This window comes from Lolium perenne, chromosome 2 (genome assembly GCF_019359855.2).
Source record: "Lolium perenne isolate Kyuss_39 chromosome 2, Kyuss_2.0, whole genome shotgun sequence".
Classification (NCBI taxonomy): domain Eukaryota; kingdom Viridiplantae; phylum Streptophyta; class Magnoliopsida; order Poales; family Poaceae; genus Lolium; species Lolium perenne.
Window position 1 is genome coordinate 42,477,645 of NC_067245.2, and position 23,696 is coordinate 42,501,340.

The following is a 23,696-nucleotide window of genomic DNA, read 5'->3' on the forward strand; positions in this document are numbered from 1 at the left end:
ACCGCCACCCGTAACTGACATGCAGTTCATCTTCATCAGAAGGGTCGTGCCGTTCTCTGTAATCAGATATATGAACCACCACCACCAGCCGGAAATGCTCCTCCACCGGAAAGAGATAGTTGTCATCTGCCTAGGCTTACCAGCCATTCGTGCGGCCTGACTTGAATGCCTAGACGCGCACGGCGCGGTCGATCTAGGACAAACCTGCCGATGTACCGCGCAAAGGAGTGTGCACGACCACATCATTTTGGATGAAGGAGAACGTGGCGTCCGTCATCTGCTTGGTGATAGGGGCAAAGCTCCCCTTTGGGCAAGGTAGGGCAGCCACCCTACCTTGATTTTTGGTGAATGCATTAAGATGCACGTGTTTTTTTCTTCTGAATATTGTGAGTGATCATACATCAAAACGGATTTTGTATGAAAAAGTAATACTTGTTTTAATAAATACTGCGCAAAACTGATTTTAAACCGAAAAAACTAAGTATAAAATATATAGACTCATTTTCTACGTTGAATATGAATAATATTTCTTGAATTACATAGATTTACCATGAACCTTACTATATACAAGATAGCATTGAGCTAATTGTTGTTTATACAAGGATAATTTGCTGCTTTAAAGATTTCTTGATATTTGAAAGGTGTTTCCTCTGATGGTATTATCAGCTCATTGAATTAGATTTGTTTTTAACAACCGAGTTGCGCATCGATCGAGGGATATTCAGTATTGTTGATCGATAGGATTATGGAGGATTAAAAAAACATTGAGATGACAATTTCCTATGTTGATAGGTTCTACTTTTAATCAAATATGTTTATATTTTTATTGTTCTAAGGGATTGTGTTAGAATCATATATAACATTAATGCCTCATGATTATTGTTAATCATCGCATCATTTTCTAAGATTTGGCCACCCTACCTTATATTATTTCTGTCCTTCACCACTGCTTGGTGATTACGTGTATTCCGATGTAGCCATGAAGTTCTCGCGTCGGTGGCTCCAGTCAGTTCGATGAGGACCTAGAGGATGGGACATTGTGGCGAATTCTCTTTCCGCCTTTGGCGTGGATTAATTGCATGGGTGAGCCTCCACAGTTGGCTGCATCTTGGTCGTCTAGCGGCGGCGTAGCACCAGGCATCATAGACAGTTAATCCATGAGGCGATTTCCTTCTAATTCTCAATTCCCAATCGAATTACCTCGTTCCCCCAGGGCAAAGATATTAGGGAGTTGACCCCAGAAATTCCTCTTCCCCCTCCCTCCTCAAGTCCCGTGTCCACGAAACAAACAACAGACTTCACGTCCCACATCCCCGAACTCCCATTCCCAAGTTCCAACTTCCCCAAAAAAAAAGTCCCAACTTCCCCCAACTAAATGTGTTGTGTATATCAAAGTCAGGCCAATCCATGGTGTCGTAAATAAAGCATTTGTCAGGTAAAAAAAATCGTGGTATGCCAAGCAAAACCAGAGACCCTCTCCCTCCGTATAAAACCTAGATCCAAGCTTTTTGTTCGTATGCGAGGATCAGCTGGTTGAGGATACCATGGGCGGCCGGTTGGAGAACGAAAGTCCCTTAGTTGGCTTGTAGGGGAGGTGCTGGTGCGGGCTGACTTGGCGCGAGGCGGAGCCATGGGCGGAGGAGGCGCCCTAGACTGCGCACTGATGTTGGTCGACCTGCTGGTCAATCCGCGTGTGTTCATCTCCCTGGCGTCGATGACTTCACCGAGAATGACACCGACGTTTCTTCTAAAAAAGAACGACACCGACGGCCTATGTCTCCACGCTACGGATGCCCTCAAGATGGCGATTAGATGGCTGAGGATTGTGTCATGCTGGTCGGTCATGCCCACTAGGATGCGTCCGCCACAACGAAGACATGATCTATAGCATGTCTTCCTTCACCTCGACTCCATCGATCACTGCTTCTTGGTACGTCCCCTGGTTCTTGGTCTCTAAGCAGATCTTGTGTGTTTTTCTTGAAGTATGATTCAGTCGTCAATTTTATAGTATGTACGCTGCCATGCGGTGACGCTGATCCTGTCGAGATGTGTATGTGTGGAGGAAGTAGTCTGTTTGTGCAGGTCATTTGATCGGAATAAAATGGTCAAGATCACCGTGAACACAGCGAGAGAACTGCGAACTCCATGAAATATGTTTGTCTGTTGATATTTCTTCCTTAGCAATAAGTTGGTTGCAAATGAGAGACGAACGATGAAGTATGCTTGCGTTGATATTATACATTATGAGAATTTTAGATTTCATTAATTACCTATGTATGCCTTGTTGATGGTTTCATTGGTTGATGTGTATGGTTTTGTAAGTATTATGCCGGGAGGGTGAGTGGATTGATACTTCAAGAAGGTGACTAGAGCTCTATTATTATCAGCTGCTAGATTCTGCTTCGGTTGGAATTTTATTTTCAAGAATGGCTTTAATTGGATTTCTAACTGATTCCTCAAAAATTTGCTACCACAATAGCTTTTGAACTGATTAATTTGGTTTCTGTACCGCTAGGCACACTACATCGGGGAACATGGTATCATTATCAGCGTACACCATTATCGTATTAGTGAACTCTTGATGTTCCTGCACTCTGAACACAGTTTGTTCAAATAAGAGGAATGGGACACTAGAATAGCTATGTTTGATTGTTCCTTATGGACGTTGATCACATAGTTTTAGTTCTTTTAATTGCAGTATAGTCTTCTTATGTGATGACATGCTGAGTTGCATATACAATTTTTTTTGTATTTTTATAAATTGGAAATAAGTGGACAACTAAAATATATATTTGAAATATGTATCCTTTGTTGTATTTTTATTTACAGAGAACCCATTCCTACTCCGCTTCATCCAAGGCTAAAAGACTCAACGGATCAACTCGATCCTCAATAATTGGTGTCAGCGAGCCAAGAGATCTGAGACCTACGGGATACGGCTACCGAGTGCACATGTCAGTTTGCTGCCATGACGATGATGGTAACACATGGCTATAAAGATGCTCGATCTCGCACCGCATGACATGTCCACCGTCGACCACCGCGTCATGCTAAACATCGAGGGGTGACCCTCTGGTGTCGTGGAACGGAGAATGCATTGGGTTCAGACGCTAGAGAACAGGTTGGCCGTTGAGGTGGAGTCAAAACTAGGAAAACAAACTGGAATGATGTGTTTCGTAGGAAACTCGGCTGAAATTATAACTACATTTTATGTTTATACGTGTTACATGTGCATCCATAAAAAATTAGGTACCCGTAGCAACGCACGGGCATTTAACTAGTTACTATGAAATGTATGTTTTTGATTCGCAATTAATACAATATGAATTTGAATGTATTTGATTTTGTATTTTTTTGTCACCTTAAAGTACAATCTGAATATTTTCACACTTTTGAACTGAAGACAACAGTCCATCCAGGCAGAAGACCGACTCATAAACCGCTTTGATTTATGCTTACTCTTCAGAAGATCATTTTTTAAGGAGTGATGACAACTTTATGCAATGTACCCTTGAACATTAATTTCCATAGTTTCCTCGAAATTACAATTACACATACTGTCCTTGTTCATGTACTAACATACATTTTTTTCCGATAAATGTACATTATCATAGTATTATACAGTCCATATTTAGTCATTTTTATATGTGCTAAGCACCACAGAAGTACCAGAGCAATGATACTAGCATCTACCACAATGCTACATAACAGTTAGGTCCTCAGAAATAGGCCATATATAGGTGATTTCTAGAATTCTTTACCAATCGGATAAATGCAACAATCATGCACATATTTAGTACAAAGTGGATATGGTAGTATTGAAGCTGCAACTACGATTACCTTTGGATGAGCCTGAATGTATGAATCAAGAGCTTCACCAGCTTGGGAAATTAGATGAACAACTGCCAGTGTTATATCAAACACCTTTTTTTCGCCTCTAGTGGCTCAAGTTCCAGTCCCTTTTGACACATCTCCAATTGTATGGCGGTAATTTTTCCCACAACACACTTAGTGATAATAGAAAACCCATCTGGCTCCCTATTATGGTCTCTCCTGCGGGAAGATACCCCACGGATCTGCTTTTGAGCTGAAAGGAGCAAAATGGCCGTCTGGACAAGATTCCCATCTATTATGTAATTACAGACCTTATCTAGCAGATTATCTGTGTGTTTAGCCAGCAGCCTAGTCGTATCCAAGAAGAGCTTCTGCAAAACGAAAATGGGGGGAAATCTGTGCTTATCATCCCAATTTGCAAGATTAAAATTTCAAATATTATTAGAAACTTATTTTTATGAAAAAACAATAATGGTCATAACACATGGACATAAACAAAGAGTAACACAGGGAACTGTAGTTTGGAAAGTGTAGGTGTAAAATGTTCTCATGTAGTGCTATATCACTGGTCTCAGATATATGGCAACTTCTATTAGTTATGCTGTAAAACAAGTCAAGGATCGATGCGAAACAAACCATTTCGGGTAGGCACAGGATATGGATTAGCTTCAGGATATAGTTGATATCTGCATGACTGCAATCCAGATGCTCTTGATTAGGATACAGACTGTCCTCCAGGTACTTATGCATGCAAGTGTTCGCAACCGCAACATGGACCGGTAGTAGGTTCTCGGTGGGTAAAGCACCGGATGTGCGTAAATTGGCCGACGCGCCATGGCGAAAGAGCAACTCAATCATACGAACAGAGAATATTTCAGCAGCTCGGTGGAGGGGCAAGAACCCGTATTGGGTCATGCAGTTGGGATTGGCCCGGAACCCATGAAGCTTAGGATTCTTACCCGCCAAGACAAGTTCGGCGCATCTCAGCGAATCATATAGGACTATCTGGTTTAAAGTTTCTGATGTGATGAGGTAACCACATTTCATGCCCCGTGCATTTTTCTGATGTAAAAAGCGGAGGAAAGACCGGACACTATCCTTTTCTAGGATTGGCCCCAGAATAGTGAATGCACTGAAGAGGGCCTCATTTGTCCACTAGATTGATCCATTAAAAAAATAAAAATATGAAAGAAATCAATCATCCAATTAACAAAGCAAAACAGAACAAGCAAGTCTTTCTGCAATAATGCATCTTAGGACAAGAAGACAGAAATCACAAATGTTGCAATAGACAAGTTAATAGTAAAAAAAACTGCAGGTCAATATCAAAGAACCTGAGGAGTACAGTCTGGGATGATTATATTGGTGGCTATTGTTTTGTTCTTCAACTGTGAGAGACAACACATCACTGTCAACAGCTGTGACAACGGAAAGGAAACAAAGTAGCAGATGAGTGTACTTACTGCACCTCGTTGACTTTTTTGATACGGTCAGCTACACTGCCCAAAGGGGGCCCAGGGTAACGTAGAGTGTAGAAAGGATCATTCCATGGATCATGTTGTTCGTTCGTGGTTGATCCATCTTTACATTTACCATTATCCTCAGGACAAGCGGTTCCTGTTCCCTCCGTTTTGTGCATTGGCTCCGTTGCTGCAGAATTGGCCAAATGTCAGTTCCCTGTTTGTTTGGCTGAAACAAATTTAACTGAAACCCATGCTAAAGTTATATCTTATTTGACTCTATATAGTTTGTGGAGGATTTGTGCTAGGGAATACAAAGCTGGATGCTCATCTTTGCAAAGAAACCTCAGAACTTCACATAAATGTGGCACTTGCATCAGTTGGCCAAAAAAGTACAATTCATGCGATGCTAGACTTAAAAGTACAACAAGATGGTACTGGCATATTCTTATATCGTGCTCCATCTGTTCCTAAATAAGGTCTGCAGATTAATGTTCAGAGACATTGAAAACTTCGGACATACAATGTTGAAACGCTGATGCTGAAAACCATGAGACAAAATGAAGAATTGTGAGCCTGTGACGGGGGGATAGTGCGTATCATGAATAAACATAATCAATATGTGTGCTGCCAAGTGCAAAATTGCCAAGGAACAGGTTCGTTGTTTCCTCTCAACGTGACTAACAACGCTGCCTATAACACATTTGCCGATGGAATTGAACTGAACGTGTGCACATCATGGAATTAGTGGACAACTTAACTGAAGCATAACACAGGCATAGCAACTGTGGAAGTTGACTAGGCACTGTAGTTACATTCAACAGAACAACCAATATCCTCCTTAGATGAGGCTTAAACTTACTATTTCCATCGGCCGACATCAGTCTCTTTATTCAGAGTTGTCTGCCAGGCTGTCACTGAATCCGTAACTGGGTGGATAGACAATGTACCATGCTAGCTACTCACATCAAACAAATCTACAGATGGATGGGTGGATTCAACAATATAAAATTGTACGGATGACGCTAGCCGTACACAGTAAACAATTCCAAAGATGGACAGATTGTTTAAGCAGTAAAAAACCTATGTATGCATGGACAAATTACGCTAATAACAGTGGACTCGACGTGCAGGCGAAGCTCCTTCAAAAGAGCCGATTAACCCCACCGGGGATCGGAGACTCCTGACTCGAACAAAATCGTACGACCCCTTTGTTCTTACAGTGGCATTAGCAGATCTGTGAGGAAATCCCCATACCTAGGTAGGAGGAGAGTAGGAAGAAGAAGGGGCGGAGATATGTAACTCACAGCGATCCGTCGCGCAAGGAGGAGAGGGAGTAAAGTTGAGGTCGCGCGCGTACGTGAAGCGCAAGAAGACGGTATTTGGTGGAGCAGATTTTCGGAACGAACTGCTCCCAGGATCTCAACTATCGACTACTTCCTGGGTTGGGGAGTAGACTCACAGTAGTATTGGCACCATATCGGGATCCAGATTTAAATATGAACTAAATATTCAGAAACAACGGTATAAGTTTCAAAATCTATGAACTTACTCCTACCTTATTAATTTCTCATTTTTGGAAATATAGCAAATGGATATATTGTTTGACGAAGTTTACATATGTAAGTCTGAACTCAATATATTATATGCATGCTTTTTTTTCAAGATTTAACGAACCTAAAAAAATTGTGTTATTTGCTAAGATTTAGGAAGTGCACTGGAATCTATCTTTATGAAAAAAAAAATCACATGGATCCCAAAAGGGGATTGGGCTGGTCGTCCAAATCTTTAGTCAAGATGTCCCGACTATCTGGGTGTGATGCATCTTGAGAAAGAAACCATCAAGACCGGGGAGGATGCCAGAAAATCATGTGTATATGTGAGAAGTGGATTTACATATTCCCTATGATTGGGATATATGCATCTTAGGTAGATCACCTAGATCATCAGAGAGAGGCTCGAACTTGGCTGTTGTGTATTTTTGACAAAAAATTTAATGTGCGAACTTCACTACAATCAGGTCACACTCACACGCACAAGGGTCCTAGGAGTTGAAGAAAGAGGGTGATTCAGAGCTTTGTTGGACGTGCCTTACAACCCTTACAAAGATACATTCACACTAACATAGTCATATCTTTTTTCATCGCGTCAGAAGGTAAGAACAGTTCCGTACTTTTTTTAGAAAACAATCAGACCGATTTCATTGGTCTGTTAAGCAAAGTATGCATCACACCAGAAAAAGCAAAAATAAAAACAAAAGATAAAAGTAAATACCTGAGATAAACTAAAATTTACATCAAGGTTCTTCCAAGTCACGATCTCTAGCTTACACTTTTGCATCTCAAACGGTTGTGTGCATCTTAGCTATGTAGAGATCGGGTATAATTGCTTTTTATAAGTAATAAAAAGCCCATTATCTCTACTATTAAGAGCAAACTGGTGAATGCCTGGTGTCATATTTTCAGGATGGACAATAATACCCCCCACGTCTTTATCCTACCAAGATGATTTATGTCAACGCAATCTTGAAAAAAAAAACCTGCACGCGGAACAAAGAAAACGCAACTAACAAAACAACTCTAGCCCGTGTCACGTTACACACCCATCCACGCTTACTAAGAGGAGAAATACCAGCCTGTGGATAACAAACAACTCCACACCATTAGGCGTAGCTTTTCAAAATTTCAAATGGCACAACAAACACCTACTATTTCTCAACTAACATGCCATTAGACATAGCTTTTCAAAATTTGAAATGGCACTGTCGTCTTCATCACGCTGACCACAACCAGGGTCGCTGCTGGCCGTCGTCTTCATCGTGCTGACCAAAGTCGTTGTCAGCCGTCTTCTTCATTTGCAGTTTGCGTCTGTTTCTTTTGCTTCTGGAAGTGCGCATAATTGTTATTGCCATGCAAGTTCCCTCATGTCAGCCCAGCTATAAGATAAGCGTCAGACTATTTTTTTTCTATATAGCTGCCTACAAACTTGCGAACAATGAAAAGGAACGAACAGCTGGAAGTGGGTTGGAGCAAGAGGGAAAATAGCGAACGGCAGAAGTAAAGAAAATGAACATAACAGAGATCCTTAGAGATAGGGAGTGCTTATAGATAACGATTAATCTTAACAACCTACCAGAGTACCACGTAGATAAGGTTAATCCTAACAACCTACCAGAGTACCATGTAGATAAAGCCTAATCCTAACAACCTACGAGAGTGCCACCTACGCTATTGTCTATAAAAACTTGCACCCGACTGGAGTGCCTCGCTAGACACTTGTATTCTTCTCTCTGCTGCCTGGTGACGCCCTCTCCTCCGTGTAGAGTCGCCTCTGCGCCGCCCGAAGTCAGGAAGGTATTGCCTTCATATAACCTTGGGATGATTTACTCATCAATCTTCAGTGTTTATTCCACTTCGAGGTTTATAAAGATTTGTGTTATGGTTTGCGTTGACTTGTGTTACCATTGTCGACAGGCACGGATGGAGCCAAAGGTTCCAACTGAATCCATCAGAATGTTGCCCTTCTTAGGATCATCGGGCACATGCAGATCTAGGGCCAAACAATATGCTGACGCCATGGCCTCCATGGCGAGGCTTGGGCACCCCTACATTTATCTCAGCTTCACTGGGGATGCGAGCAAAATCGCTAAATTTTGTGCTATGATGCTTGAAGTGCCTTGTGAGCTTCTTTTTCTAATAAATGAATAATTCTTTGCTGCCTATCCTTCAAGTATTGTAGCCTACTGACACCTTTTGTTTCTTCTGAAGCCTGCTACGTGCTAGAGTACGGCAAAAAGGGCTTGCCTTATGTGTTGGTCCTCATGTTTTCGGACTGGCCTCTCCCAACCCCAAACCACTGGCTTCTATGCCTTCTACTGTCGCTACCGTACCACGGCTTGCCAAACCTGCCAATCCGGCTTCTCCATCCATGAAACATAGACTTCATGCTCAGATGGTGACCGAATTCATGGGGGAAATTAAGCTTAGGTGTGGCATGACACACAAATATTTACCTATACTTAAAGAGTTGTGATTGCATTTGTTTGTCTATGTAAGACCTTAATAGTGTTTTAATGATTGTTCAGATCAATAATGGGATTTGCTCATGTAAAAGGCGCATGCTTTATTATCTGATAAGAAAAGCATATTCCAGTGAGTGTGATGATTGTTCAGATCAATAATGGAATTTGCTCATGCTGCATACTTTTTTATCTAAGAATAAGAAAAGCATATTCCAAGAATGCAATAAATATTATAATTGCCAGTATATAGTTTACTTGCAACTTTGAGACGTTGTACATATATTGAACCCCATGTTTAGCGGTCCCGCTTTATTTGTGAGCTATCCTGTATTCCAGAAAAATGTGTCACAAACAAAGTTAAAAAGTAGTAAATAGCACATATCGATCTATATTGCAAGTTTTAGTTGTTTTTTCATACTTACGTTCTAAAATTTAACACTACATAAGTAAATAGCACCTATCGATCTACTTAAAGGATGAAGACAAGGCCGTACCTTTCCTAAAGCAATTTCTAGGCGTAATATTTGACACTGGTATCTATTCTGTGGAGACGGCTTGAAAGGTATCTCAGCTAGGTTCGGAGATGTGTTCTCCCAGTCAATGATTTTCTCGACATCATTCTTGGTGACTTGGAAATCGTCACGATTCTGAGATAGTGACTCCAGAAGAATACGGATAGAGTAGGGCAGCTTATTGGACACAAGGAAAAAGAAAATACTTGTCAGTCTTTGAAACTCCATGCAATTTTTGGGCTACCCATTAAATCAGAGTCCAAGACAGTTGTATCTACAAAGTTGTGCCTGTATCCAATTGATATCGTCATATGGATTCTTGTAATATATCTTGAACATGGAGAAAAGAGTAGAGAAAATTACCCAAAAATTTATGTGTTTGTCAAGTATATTTAACCTGATCATGGGGCCAAAGCCAACAAGTTTCAATTCTCTCGCACACGTAACAACACAACTATTTAAGTGGTAATTATCCAATACTTATTTCCACTTGGGATACTGAATATTATAGAATTATTTTACCACAGTCAAAGATAATGATTGATAACATATCAAAGATATTAAAGAACTTTTCCTTAACTGAATACATCACAGAAGAAGCTAGAGGTGCTACTATGAAAGCAATGAATGGAGAGGTAGCTGCCAAATGTCGGTTTGCTGATAGCCTTCATATGACATCGATTTATCTCTTATGCTTATATATATGTAGTTCTACGTGCAGATGATAAGGAGTAACATACAAACAAAGGGATGGTAGATTCATACCAGTTTCCTCTCATTCTCCAGCTTTCTTCTTTCCATCTCAGTTTGAGCAACTATTTCACGGTCTTGCTCATCCAACTCAGCTGAACAATATCTTGAACTCTCCCATCCAACTGTTTTCTCAGCTGATCAGTCTCTTGAACTTTCTCATCTAACTGCTTTCTCAGCTAATCATTCTCCTGAACAATTCTCGATGAATGTTCACGGGCAGCAGACTGCATGTTTCGTACTTCTGCAGAAAAAGAAAAGATACAACATAAGACACTAGACATGATGGCTGGCTTGGACTCTCAGTCCTCCTGCAGTTTTTGATATATGTGCTCAAGTACCATGCAAATTAGGTTGAGGACAACATTCAACTTGTTGTGCGAGAAAATCCAATAATTTTCTGAAAAATTCCAGTGTGATGTTGTGTCACCTGGTTTCATGTCAGGCTTGTAAATACCCTCTTTTCTATCAACTAAGGTATTGAGGATTGTTTTTTAAGATTCACTTTTTGTCTGTGAGAAACTTGTTGTGACAAAGAAAGGATGCAATAGGTTCCAAAGTTCAATAAAAACAAGAAAGGGCCTAAATCTCTAGCTTCGTAATCTCAAGGACTTCAACCAAGAAAATGTAACATAGGATGATTCTAATAAATGAAATACTACATATGGATCATAGTAGAAATTTTAAGGTGTAGCCGAACAGGCATGTCCCACCTAGAGTCCTCAAGTTCCGTTTAAACAACAACTTGCTTCGATTTGTTTCGCACGAAAATTGCTAACAGATTCCAGGAATAACTAACTAACCTAGCTATATACGATTACAAATCCAAACAACCCTGCAATTTTTTCTCCCGAGGCCTAAACATAGCTCTATTTCCGTACGAACCTTTTCTCCCAAGCGACGAATCCTCCGAGCAGCTAGCAATCGCCCACCGGCATCAAGGTATTCCCTCTTCCCCTCTCCACCAGCGTCGATTACCACGACCGCACACAATCAAGTCGGCGACGCCGATAACCAAAAGGATATCCATGGCAGCCGCGACAGGACGGAGAGAGCCGCGGGGATGCACCACGGTGAGCCGGTCCAGGTTGGGGTGGACACACGTGGTGTCGTGTCCCCATCCTCCTGCAAGACGTGCGGGAGCAGTTCTTTTGGAGGAACACCAACGCCCGCCATTGCCTAGCGGGAGGTGAGGAGGAGCAAAGCCAGGGAAGCGGGTGGGTCCAGGCGCGCGGCGGGAGCCCGAACGCAGCTTCCGCGGACACGACGGAGTAGGGGCCGCCTGCGGCCAATGGCGATGTGGCTCGGCGCCGGAGGCGGGGCGGCCTGCAGCCGGAACCTTGCGCCCGATGGTGGGTTGGCTCAGCGCCGGAGGGAGGGGCGGCCATGAGATCTGGCTGATGGAGGGGTGGCTCGGCACCGGCGGGCGGGGCGGCCGGCAGCCGGAACCGTGCGCCGATGGGCGGGTGGCCATTATAGCGCTGGAGGGAGGCGGGTTGGCTCGGCGCCGGAGGGTGGGCAGCTGTGAGAGCGCGGGCCGAGGACGGGGGGTGGGGAGTCTAGAGAGGAGGCAGCGAGCCATGGCCATGGCGGCGTGAGTGAGGAGGCGGCGCTGGTACAGAACGTAATTGGGGAAGAGATAGGGTGGGTCGTGAGACGTGTGGAAGAATAGAGTAGTGACAGACCTGTCCGGCTCTTGTTTTTTTTCTTAGCATAAATTTTTTTTTGACATAATTTTTCTTAGCATAAATTCCTTTGCCGGTTTGCCCAGTTGACTGAGAGGAGTATGCAGCCTCCGCCTCTCTAACAAGCGATATTGTCTACAAATTCTCATAAATCAATTATGTTTTGATTTTTTGAGTTTGTAAATATTCATCTCTTACAATATGTATTAACTATAGTAGATCATGGACGGAACTGAGACAGATACTACAGATGCTTTGAAAGACATAGGTTCAGATACAATGTTGGTGGAAGAGACGAGTTTTATCGAATCAACTAAGGTGATTTTGATTATATTTTTCTGAACCCATTTCTTAGATAAAAAGATCTTTATAATTAATTTCGTTTTTGCAGGTCATGGGCAATATAAAAATGGATGTCGATGTTTTAAAAGAAGCCATCACCAAAGGCCTCGAGGCTACCTTGATGGAAGGGACCCTAGACTCATCGACTCTTACAAATTCAAAGGAATCACGTCATAATAAACCAAAAAAAGAAAACACAAACGTTATCCCAAAAGGTACTTAGTTCCGCCCTTTCCTTTTTGCTATATTACTTTTTACGTAATTAATGTGGCACACTTATATATCTTGCTAGACTATGTTTGCACCGCGGAAGATTTTACCGTCATTGAATCAATAATGTCCGCACCTAAAAATACTAACTTTGTGGAGATCGGTGATGCATCGCTATCTAATATCTAATGACCATTGAAAGTGTCTTACATGTAATGACGGATTTCTGCCTGATGATGTAAGTCAACAAGAAATCACTATTTACACAATTTGTGTATATTTTTAATTTAAATGTATTTCACGTGTTCAATTGTAGGTGATAAATGCCGTGGCGAAGCACGGGCATTGTACTAGTCAAAAAAAAAAAGAGCCAAGTACACAAGACCAAACATGCATGTTAACTAACTGAAAGGTTTTAAAGAGGTACATTAATAACTCACCAATTAGGCGAACATAAGGTCGGTGAACGTGTTGTGACCGTATACACTCGCTTGCAAAATAAAATGTCAAATCCATGATTTGCCGCTGATCTGAGAGTGAAAATGACAATCGACACGAAAAGATCGAAAGGGGGGAATCTGTGACGGACTAGAACATAGCATTTTGTATTCATCCAAAATAGCACTCTCTCTGATCATATTTAATCAACACGACCTATGTGTGTACGTAGGCTACTAACTCTGCACCGTTCGCGTCAATCTAATATGATCGGAGGAAATAGATACAAGCTGATGCAGCAGCAACTATCCACTTGGTGACTGTACGCATCGCGCGGAAAGAGATGCGCATTGTTCCACTTTGGCGTGCATCGAGCACGCGCATGCTGCTTGGAACGATCTGTCATGATCTCTCTTGGTTTGCACGAGTTCTTTGCCTTCAAACCATCCATATTTCGCTAATATTCAGCAAACTTTCAAAATGACTGACAGCAAAACCGACAAGATGAGAGTTGGTGGCATTGAGGCACATGATTTATAAAGAAACAAAACTATTTGGCAACAAACCTCTGGCATGCATGGTTGGTGCATTGCGCACATATATAATCCGACCTACTACTACTCGAGATCTATCGGGCTCTAATCCTTTCCCTCACACGGCAAGCGCAAAAGGAGACAAAAGTCTAGGCTTTATTCGCCTTCCCAGAAAACGCAAACACGACCTACTTCATGGCCTGCAAAAAGGAGTGACAGAAATAGTTAGTCTAAGCCTTAAAGTGAAAGGAGTTGAGTTCTAATGTAGAGGGCAACATGTGCGATTGTGCATGCATATGCATCCATGCAGCTGTATTGACCTGTCGTGTTGCTCATGCATGGATAAAGCTGAGTAACAGTAGTATATTGATGATTCCATTCGATTAAAGAAATCTTATTATACATAAGTATGCATGGGAAGCATTGTCATTATGCCAATGTCGCCATAAGTAGTGTTTGGTGCTGCTAACTACTATGGGCATCCCACTCGATAGCTGTTGTGCTCATACTTTAGCTCCTCCCCAAAATAACACCCATAATGTATTGTCATATGGAGAATTTCGACTTTTTGTTACAAATGTCATGATATAATCAAGTATTCTTCAAAATATGTACTCCCTCCGTCCGTCCTAAAATGTAAGGCGTCTAAGCCTCTAAGGATTGGTCAAAAGTCAACGTTTTAAAATTTTGACCAACTTTATACATAAAGATATAAACATTTACAATACTAAATCAATACCAATATATAGATTCAACACAAAGTATATTATCTTAATATTTTCATTTGATATTGTGGATGTAAATATTTTTTTCCTAAATATTTGATCAAAGTTAGTAAGATTTGACTTTCGACTAATCTTTAGACGTCATACATTTTGGGATGGAGAGAGTATATTATACACAATACCATACGATTAAAGAAATATAAACCTTATCATTTACTCCCATGGATGCATAGAACTGTGAACCGAATATATGTTTACATAAGTAAAAGAAATATCTTCTCATTTTGAATTATTTTTCAAAAACGAAAGATTTCATCCAAAGAAAATATTTAAATATTCTTTTATCCATCCGATTGGTCAAAACCTAGCAAAAAAATACGAAGAGACAAATCGTTGGTCCTGCCAAACAAAGAACCAACATGAAAACAATATTTTACAAGCAAACCTAGTTATTTAACGATCATGTCCTTGTAACCGAATCAAGATCTAAAACAGATAGATAGGAGGACGACAAAACCAAGAAACCGATTAGTAGGGTGGTAGTTCGTACCAGTTTTGTGAGGGTGGAACCATATGTCCACATGCATGAAAAAATTTAAGTTTTGTGTGTGTTGGGTTTTGTGTCCTACTAGATGGCATCATATCGAGATGAAGACGAAATTGCACAGAAAAATTCATGCGGATCCACCCTTACCCTTGTGTTGCGGATGTGGCCAAAGCTCTGCACATGACAGTGTATGATATGTTGGTTACGCAAATTGATGTCTCAAGCCCAACCTATTGTTGTTTGTCCATTCGCCTAACTTGAGGCAGCCACGATGATAATGTAAATTTTATTTTAGGTGGTCTTCTCTTCTTTTAATCTTCCGTGCTCCATGACTTATTCCATGATATGGCGATGAAGCGGCAATATGCTGGTCTGAAATCCAAGGAAAGGGATTGGTTCTAGGTTCACCATTGAAGTGGGCAGCTCATTCATCGTTTAGAAATGTCTTACCATGTTAGTTAGACTTTTGCATGCTTAGTTTTCAGCTTTATGTTGGTCCTTCCGGACTTTCGGAAGTGCAGAAAGAAATATTGTAGGTTGACAATTGCTCAGAGTATATTCAAGCCTTGCCGGTTGGCACCATACTAGCAGATTACATGATGTTTAGTTGATATATGCTGGTTGATTCATGTCTCGATCTCGCACGATCCGTAAGTTGTAAAAAAATGGAGATTAATTTTTTTAATAAAAAGCTGTGAGGATGAATTGACGCAGAGGACTGGAGTTATACTCTCCTTTTCGAGGAAAAAATAGCTTTGCCTAATACCTTCTCCTCATCGAAAGATGTGGAAACATCAAAAGATTAAATGGAGCAAGGGACTGTGTTGTTGCAGTACATTTTTTGACGGAAATTACATCTAAGTACTTTGATGTAAGTCTGATGTATATTCCATTTATTTGGTTTTAGTTACTTCTATCCATTGGACCCCATACCAAATGAACTATAAATAGATAAATAGATGAGAGCCACTTGTACTTATGGGTCTTATGGTCGATCACATTGGCATTATCATTACCATTTTTCTGTTGAGTACCACTAGTAGTCTTGGCCTGAGAATTTGTTATTTTTAACTTCTCAGTCCAAACTGAGCACGGCTGTTTGATGTTAAAATCAACGAAAGGTGTCATAATTTTATTAACTCTGAAAGTAAATACTACTACCTCACTTCCTAATTACTCTGAAAGTATAAGGTGGACATTCTACCAATTTGGATTGAACTTCTAGGACATCTTATATCTGGGCATAGAGGGGGTAGTATATTGTTTGAGAACTACTCCCTCCGGTCTGATTAGATTGACGCGGAGGCTACACAGCGCTAGCTTATACGATACAGAGTGCCCGCGTCGATTAAATCCGGACGCAGGTAGTAGTTTAGAAAAACATGGAGAACATCTTTTGATCATTATGATCTAGTCCATAGAGTCGGCCGCAAAAATTTCCCATTCCCTCGAGAGGATTCCATATTTTCCTTAGGTGAACACATTATATATTGCAGCACGATAAACATTTTGTAGATAGAGATATGAACAAATTTATATGGTATTTTCCAAGTCTTCTTGATCTCATTCCATTGAAGTATATAGACAGGGACCCCATACCAAATCGTTAATTTGAGGAAAGCAGCAATTGAAAGCCACAGAACGTGTCGTCGTCTCACACTTTCTCCATCTATAAATAAGATCCGTAAACATGAGCAGTCCACAACCATCTCTCCACATTCATCTGTCCTCAGCTGACAGCTGCTAAGCTTATACAGCACTCGCATCAGCTAAGGAGACATGGCTAAGCTTGCCATTTTCATCTCGTGCGCCTTGCTCCTAGCCTCGGCGTGCCAAGGCCTCCAGGTGGGTTACTACAAGAAGACGTGCCCCAATGCAGAGGCCCTCGTGCGCGCCCAGGTGAAGAAGGCCGTCCGCTCCGACGCCGGCTCCGGCGCCGGCCTCATCCGCATGCTCTTCCATGACTGCTTCGTCGAGGGCTGCGACGCGTCTGTCCTGCTCGACCCGACGTCGGCGAACCCGCAGCCGGAGAAGCTCGGCGCACCGAACAACCCGAGCCTGCGCGGCTACGAGGTGGTCGACGCGGCCAAGGCCGCCGTCGAGCGCGCCTGCCCGGGCGTCGTGTCCTGCGCCGACATCATCGCCTTCGCCGCCCGCGACGCGTCTTACCTCCTCAGTGACGCCAGGGTCAGCTTCCACGTCCCCGCGGGTCGGCTCGACGGACGCAGATCCATCGCCAACGACACGCTCCTGTTCCTGCCCGGCCCGTCCTCCAACCTGTCCACCCTCGTCTCCGGCTTCACCGCCAAGGGCCTCTCCACCGAGGACATGGTCGTGCTCTCCGGCGCGCACTCCATCGGCCGTTCCCACTGCTCCTCCTTCGTGCAGGACCGCCTCGCCTCCCAGTCCGACATCGGTGCGCCGCTCGCCAGCATCCTGCGTCGGCGGTGCCCAGCTAGCCCGACCACGGGCAACGACCCGACGGTGGTGCAGGACTTCGTGACGCCCAGGAAGCTGGACAACCAGTTCTACAGAAACGTGCTAGCGCGCAGGGTGCTGTTCACGTCGGACGCCGCACTTCTGAGTGCACCGGCCACTGGGAAGATGGTGCGCGCCAACGCCAGGTTCCCGGCGTCGTGGGAGAAGAAGTTCGCTAAAGCGATGGTTAAGATGGCCGCCATTGATATCAAGGGCCGCGGCGTCGGAGAGGTCAGGAAGAACTGCCGCATCGTCAACTAGCAATGCAAATGCAAGCTACATTTTGGTTTCGTCTGATCCAATATCTGATTGGTTGTGAAGAATTTTCCCCTTCCCTTTATGTTGCATTTTTGCGGGGAGAAGCCGTATTTGTTGATTACTTTTATTTGCCGATTTGCACTTGTTGTCTAGCATGGACTGCCTTGCTGAAGAAATGTAGCAATGTCTCTTTGCTGTTCGATTTGAATGTCAGATTTTCCCAACAATGCACTGCTAGTACTAGCTTCGCTAGAATTTCACATATCCAATTTGCGGTTCATCGCCGCCGCCGGTTGCCTCGATTCGTCAGTGGAGATCAGGGTTTTGCGGCGCCAGGTGTATCCGAGTAGATGCCGAAAGACCGGCAACTAGGTTAAGTTCCGGAGCAGCAACAGTCTGCGCCTGTCGATACGCACGCATACGATCACGTCGTCCTTTTGGGCTTAGCTCAGTAGCCATTGGCCCACGGTGATCACCCTGCGTCGGCCCGCGGGCCCGCAAATTCAAAACCATCGGACGATCATGGACCTGGGCATCCCCAGGTCCGGTGATCGCCGTCGACCGATTCCTCCTCTTCACCATGGTCCAACCTCCAGCACCGTCATCCGGATAGGAAGATGGTTCAAGGACTGGCCGGATCACTTGTTTGAGTTTTTTTTTGATTTTTGACATCCAGATCACCCGAAACATTCTCCGATGTACTGATCACCGGCGATGCGAAAAAGATCGCCGCCTCCTTCTGTAGAAGTTGACGACGAGCTCGCTACGCCGCCCGCTGAGACACAGTAGAAGAAACCTGCAAATCTCGACCACTTACGGGCGAAGGGGACCTGCAGACATACCTGAGAGAAAACTGAGAAGTTGCCGACGCTTCTTCGTCATCCTCAGAGATGGCCCAGAACCTGCCCATGCACGCCGGCGCCGGACCCCTCAGGCTCATGTCTGATATGTAATTCGTCTTTTTTAGCACTTCAGACTTTTGAGACTTTTTAAACGGCTGTGTGCATCTTAACTATGCAGAGATTGAGTGTAATTGTTTTTTATGAGTAATAAAGCGCCCGTTATATAAAAAAAAGGTAGATGGCCGGCATCAGCGTCAAGGGCAATGCCGTATATCACTAGATAGCAATTCAAATAGAGGGTATTTTTTGGTTCTGGACTCGGATCCCATTTTTTGATTGGCTATGAATTGCTTATTTCTTGCAGCATTTACAGGTAAAATCACGCTTTATTCGGTGTTTATTGATTGTCTTGATTGTTCGGTAAGTTGTGTTCTTGAAGAAATGTAGCAGCATTTTTTTTCCTTTCTTGGAGTTGTCCACCTGTAGCAGCTTCTCTACAGTTGGAAGATCGGTCATCGTGACCATTATGCTCAGAAAGAAAACTTGTTTTTTTTTAGACAAGAAAGGAAACTTGTAGTCGACCTGAAGCTGCGTGGACATTCGGCGACAACGCATCTGGGCTGCATCAGTCTCTCAGAAAGTTCATATGATGGAGTGGATGGGCCCGTGGGCGCCGAGGTATGGTGCTCCAACCCATTGGGGCACACGGTAGGCAGGCCCAAAAGTAGTGTGGCTCTCAGATTTTCTCGTTGTAAAATTTATGTCAGAAAAATATAATTCATAAACATTTACAAAATATGTTCCATAAAAAGTCAAAAATTATAATCAAGTTTGAAAAGCAGTTCATCACAAAACAAAGCATGTTTCACTGTTAACGAAATTGGTCCGAATGCCAAATAATGTACTAAACCCCTGACGATAGATAAATTTACATATGTAAGAGTTTTTTTTTCTGAATGTATGTTTTTCTAAATTATTGTTCACATATGTAATAGTCATATTTATTTTCTTTATACAACAGAAAAAAACTGTGGCATGACAAGGACTACAACGTTGGCAAGGCACATCGGTACTATCTATACCACACGTTTGTTGGAGATTCGTGCAAAGTCCACCCAGTCAAAGCTACTGGCAAATTTGCATTTGATCCCCCTAAAAAGTTAGAAATCATTTCAAATTCTGACTGGACTAAATAAACCACAACCCAACCCTAATCCCCCGAGCCCCGGCCCATCCCTCGCCCAGAGCCGCCGCCGCCCGCACCCAGCCTCTCCCTGACCCCGCCTCCACCCGCCGCCGCCACCCGCTGCCTGCTGGACGCGGGAGAGGGCCGCCTCCGCCAGCCGCCAACCACCTGCTCGAGCGACGCCACCGACCTGCGACCACCGGCGGCGGCGGCTTCCCCGGCACGCCGCGGCATCCCCGGCGCGGCTGCTTCCGCGTCAGCGACCCCTATGCGCCTCACCTTCCTGGCGGACGAGAGCAGAGGTCGCCTCCGACGCATCTTGGCGTCCTGGCCGACGGGAGCAGAGGTCGCCGCCTGACACGCATCCTCTTCCCGACCGATGGGAGTGGAGGTCGCCACCCTGACGCGCCTCGTCTTCCTCAGGTCCTCCACGCCCTCCTCATCCCGGCGGGTTGGATCTGGCATGTTTTTGAGTTCCATTTCTCGATTTTGATTTAATTTATTTTCTTCTTTATTTTCATGCCCTGATATGTCCATGATTCGTGGTGGATTTGCTTTGATACCCACTAGGAAGATTCACATGTGTACGAATTATGTACAAATTTTCAGTTGTTTGTTCTGTGAAATATGTTGTTTCTTCTTTACAGATCGGAAACAAGTATGAAACTGATATGTTTCTATGAAGTATGTAAATCCTCTTTCCAGGTCGAGGTTTTATCACTTAGCACCACTAGTTGAGGAAACTTTATCGCAAAACCACAACTCTAGAATTTTTTTTCACAGAACACCAACATTTGGGGTAATTGTATCACAAAACACATAAATCTATACTGATCCGGTTTGACAAGTAATTAGTTAGGAGTGACACCCAATTATCTGTATTCTCTCTCTTGAGCATGTTTGTGTGACAATATGACAATATTTGTTACACAATAATATTTTCTACGCACATGTTGTTGTCCGAGCCCCTCCTCCTCTTCCCCTCACCTCGCCGCTGCCAGAGAGAGCCGCCGGGAAAGCCTACGCGGTTTCCAAGGACGGCGGCAGCGGGGATCTCTCCAGTGCTGCTCGTTTGGCCGACGGGTGGCACACCCATGTCCGAGATCTGGAGCTGCGATCCCCGATCCGCTCCCAGCGGCAGTCTTTGGTCCGACGGACCCCGGCAGTGGAGGCACCCATGGAATTCAGCGGAAGGGATCGGGCCAGGTGTGTCGCGGCAGGACGTCCATGCCAAGGGTGGGTGTGGTGAGGAGGTGCGGTGGGAGTTTCGGGTGGCTATGGAAGGGGCCTGGCCACTCGACGCCAACGTCGGAGTCGTCTCTCCGCCGTGCACGGGAGGTATCCCTCTCCTTCCCCTCCATCTCTGCCCGGTGCTCTCTCACCTAGATCTAGCGCAATTCCCCACTTGAGTAGGCCGGTGCCGCCGATCCAGTCGGCGGCTTCTCGATGGGTCATGTAGTGGTGCCGTGGTTGGTGGTCCTTCGGTCAACTTCGTCCTCCTTGCCATGAAAGGCTTTTGCTTTGCTTCGTTTCGTCGGTGCGGGGGAGTTCGGTCGGTTGGATTGGCGGTGGCCAGTTGGAGGTGTGAGTCGAGGTGTGGTTGCTGCTTGTCTTGGTCGGTGCTCTGGTGGTGAGAGACTTGGAGAGGTGGGATCTGGTGCACGCGCAGTCTAGGGTGACTCGCTGCCAATAGGACCGGAGCAGGGGCTCCCATGGTTCCCCCGCCTCCTCTATGTTCTGTCGGCAGCAGCACCCTGGCATGGACGTCCTGCCGCGACACACCTAGCCCGATCCCTTCCGATGAAACCCATGCGTGCCTCCACTGCTGGGGTTCGCCGGACCAGCACCGCCGTCGGAGCCAGATCGGGGACTGCAGCTCCAGATCTCGGACATGGGTGTGCCACCCGTCGGCCAAACGAGCAGCACTGGAGAGATCCCCGCCGTCGTCATCCTTGGGAACCGCGCAAGCTTTCCCGACGGCTCTCTCTGGCAGCGGCGAGGTGAGGGGAAGAGGAGGAGGGGGCTCGGACAACAGCAGGTGTGTAGCAAATATTATTGTGTAACAAATATTATCATATTGTCACACAAACATGCTCAGGAGAGAGAGCGAGTACAGATAATTGGGTGCCACTCTAGATAACTACTGTCAACTAATTACTTGTCAAGCCGAATCAGTAGAGATTTATGTGTTTTGTGATACAATTACCCCAAATATTGGTGTTCTGTGAAAAAAGTTTCTAGAGTTGTGGTTTTGCGATAAAATTTCCTCAACTAGTGGTGCTAAGTGATAAAACCTCTTCCAGGTCGGATAGTGCATGAATATTGTTGTATATGTTGTGAAAAATTCATATGAAATATTGTATGGATTTTGGATGAATAGTGCTGAAACATGTTTGCATTTGTAACGGATTTTGGAGGAACTGTATGAATCTCTACTATTAAGAGCAAACTGGTGAATGTCTGGTGTCACATTTTCAGGATGGACAATAATACCCCCGCGGTTCTTTTCTCTCTTATCTCTTTATCCAACCGCAACACACTTCCCCTAAAGATTTGGGGCTGCTAGATATCCCTTCCTTGAATCAAGGGATTTGTTACATGGACACATTTCAAGATCAAATATAGAAAAACTAAGCGTCTCAATTCTCTACTCCACCTCCAACATGTCATGAGATCCAAGCAAAAAATGATTTATGTCTATGTGAAGCACGCCATCTGCCTCGAGCTCCGCCATGAACGTCAAGCAGTTCCCCAATAATAATCGTCGATTACTACACCTCGCCAACGAAGCGCCGCCGGCCCCAACTACGCCCTTCGATGTCGTTCCGCACCGCCCTCCGCATCCACGCCGAATCCATCTGCCGTGGGCTCTATGCAAGGGCGCACGACTGCCCACCCCGCCTTCCTGCTCTTGACATCGACAGATCCCGACGCCTAGAACGGCGGTGACCTGCACTCGAGCGCCCGCTCGCTCATGGTCGGCGGCAAGCCGCGTCGCCGCTCCATGGCCACCATACTTTCCAAACTCCACCCCGACGTAAACATCCTCATCGGCGGCAGAATGGTAACTTCCACATCGGTGATTTCGGTTGCACCTGTATGTTTGAAATGGGATCCTTTAGTTTCAGGGATATAAGTAAATTGATACATTTGAACGACCAATGCAAACACGTGTTGTTTATTTTTATCCGGAAGTGTCGGGGACATGTACTTGCTTTTAAATTAGCTAGCCCGTGTTTGTTTGTGTTACTGATTTGCTGGGGGAAAGGCGAATCTTTGATACGAATTTCTGGAAAAAAGATACGATTTGGAGGAAGCACTACATGGTCGATAATGCAAAAAAAAACCACCGATACATCATTTCTGATTTATACTTCGGTTCCTATCTTTCATGCATTTATCAAGGCAAATTTGTGTGCAACCGTAGTTGATGGATGGTTTTCGGCTATTGATTTTTCACGATACGCCATGACAAAAATATAACTGAATATATGCAGGTTTTATCTCCTTTGACACTTTTCATGTTTACTGATGTAACGGCTGATTGTCATGTCCGTCTATATAATGTTAGCATGAGTAAAATTCTTTATTACTTACTCAAATAAGAAGCAGATTTGAGTAAACGACATGGCCTCTATGTTGCATTACTCAAAACTTATCCTGGTTTTGTTCTGTTCGACATGAGGATCTAGGAAATGCAATTCATTGGTCAGATGATCCAATCTTTTGTATCCAGCGGCCTCAATCTCTCATGTATGTGCTCTATCTCTCCTTTCTTTCTACTGCCATCTATCTTTGTTTCCATATTATATTACGCCTTGTGGCCAAATATATTGAGAAGGTGTAATTTATTAGATATCAGCTTTGTGGCCGTA

General features: G+C 44.0%; 1 protein-coding gene, 2 long non-coding RNA genes and 1 pseudogene across 3 annotated transcripts; 2 read left to right on the forward strand and 2 right to left on the reverse strand.

The window, feature by feature from the left end:
* Positions 1-3,601: 3,601 nt before the first annotated feature.
* On the reverse strand, positions 3,602-6,952 carry LOC127331932 (uncharacterized; annotated as a pseudogene).
* A 3,019-nt stretch (positions 6,953-9,971) lies between these two features.
* Positions 9,972-12,252, reverse strand: LOC139835991 (uncharacterized). The gene is made up of 3 exons (XR_011751548.1): positions 11,463-12,252; positions 10,593-10,821; positions 9,972-10,004 (listed from the first exon to the last, which is right to left on the reverse strand). It is a non-coding gene; the product is annotated as an uncharacterized lncRNA (long non-coding RNA).
* Positions 12,253-16,774: 4,522 nt separating this feature from the next.
* On the forward strand, positions 16,775-18,014 carry LOC127331931 (peroxidase 2). The gene has a single exon (XM_051358169.2). It carries the CDS (start codon positions 16,837-16,839, stop codon positions 17,794-17,796), a length of 960 nt encoding a protein of 319 aa, XP_051214129.1. The 5' UTR covers positions 16,775-16,836; the 3' UTR covers positions 17,797-18,014.
* A 1,814-nt stretch (positions 18,015-19,828) lies between these two features.
* LOC127331934 (uncharacterized) lies at positions 19,829-22,198 on the forward strand. The gene is made up of 2 exons (XR_007870106.2): positions 19,829-20,526; positions 22,125-22,198. It is a non-coding gene; the product is annotated as an uncharacterized lncRNA (long non-coding RNA).
* The last annotated feature ends 1,498 nt before the right edge of the window (positions 22,199-23,696 follow it).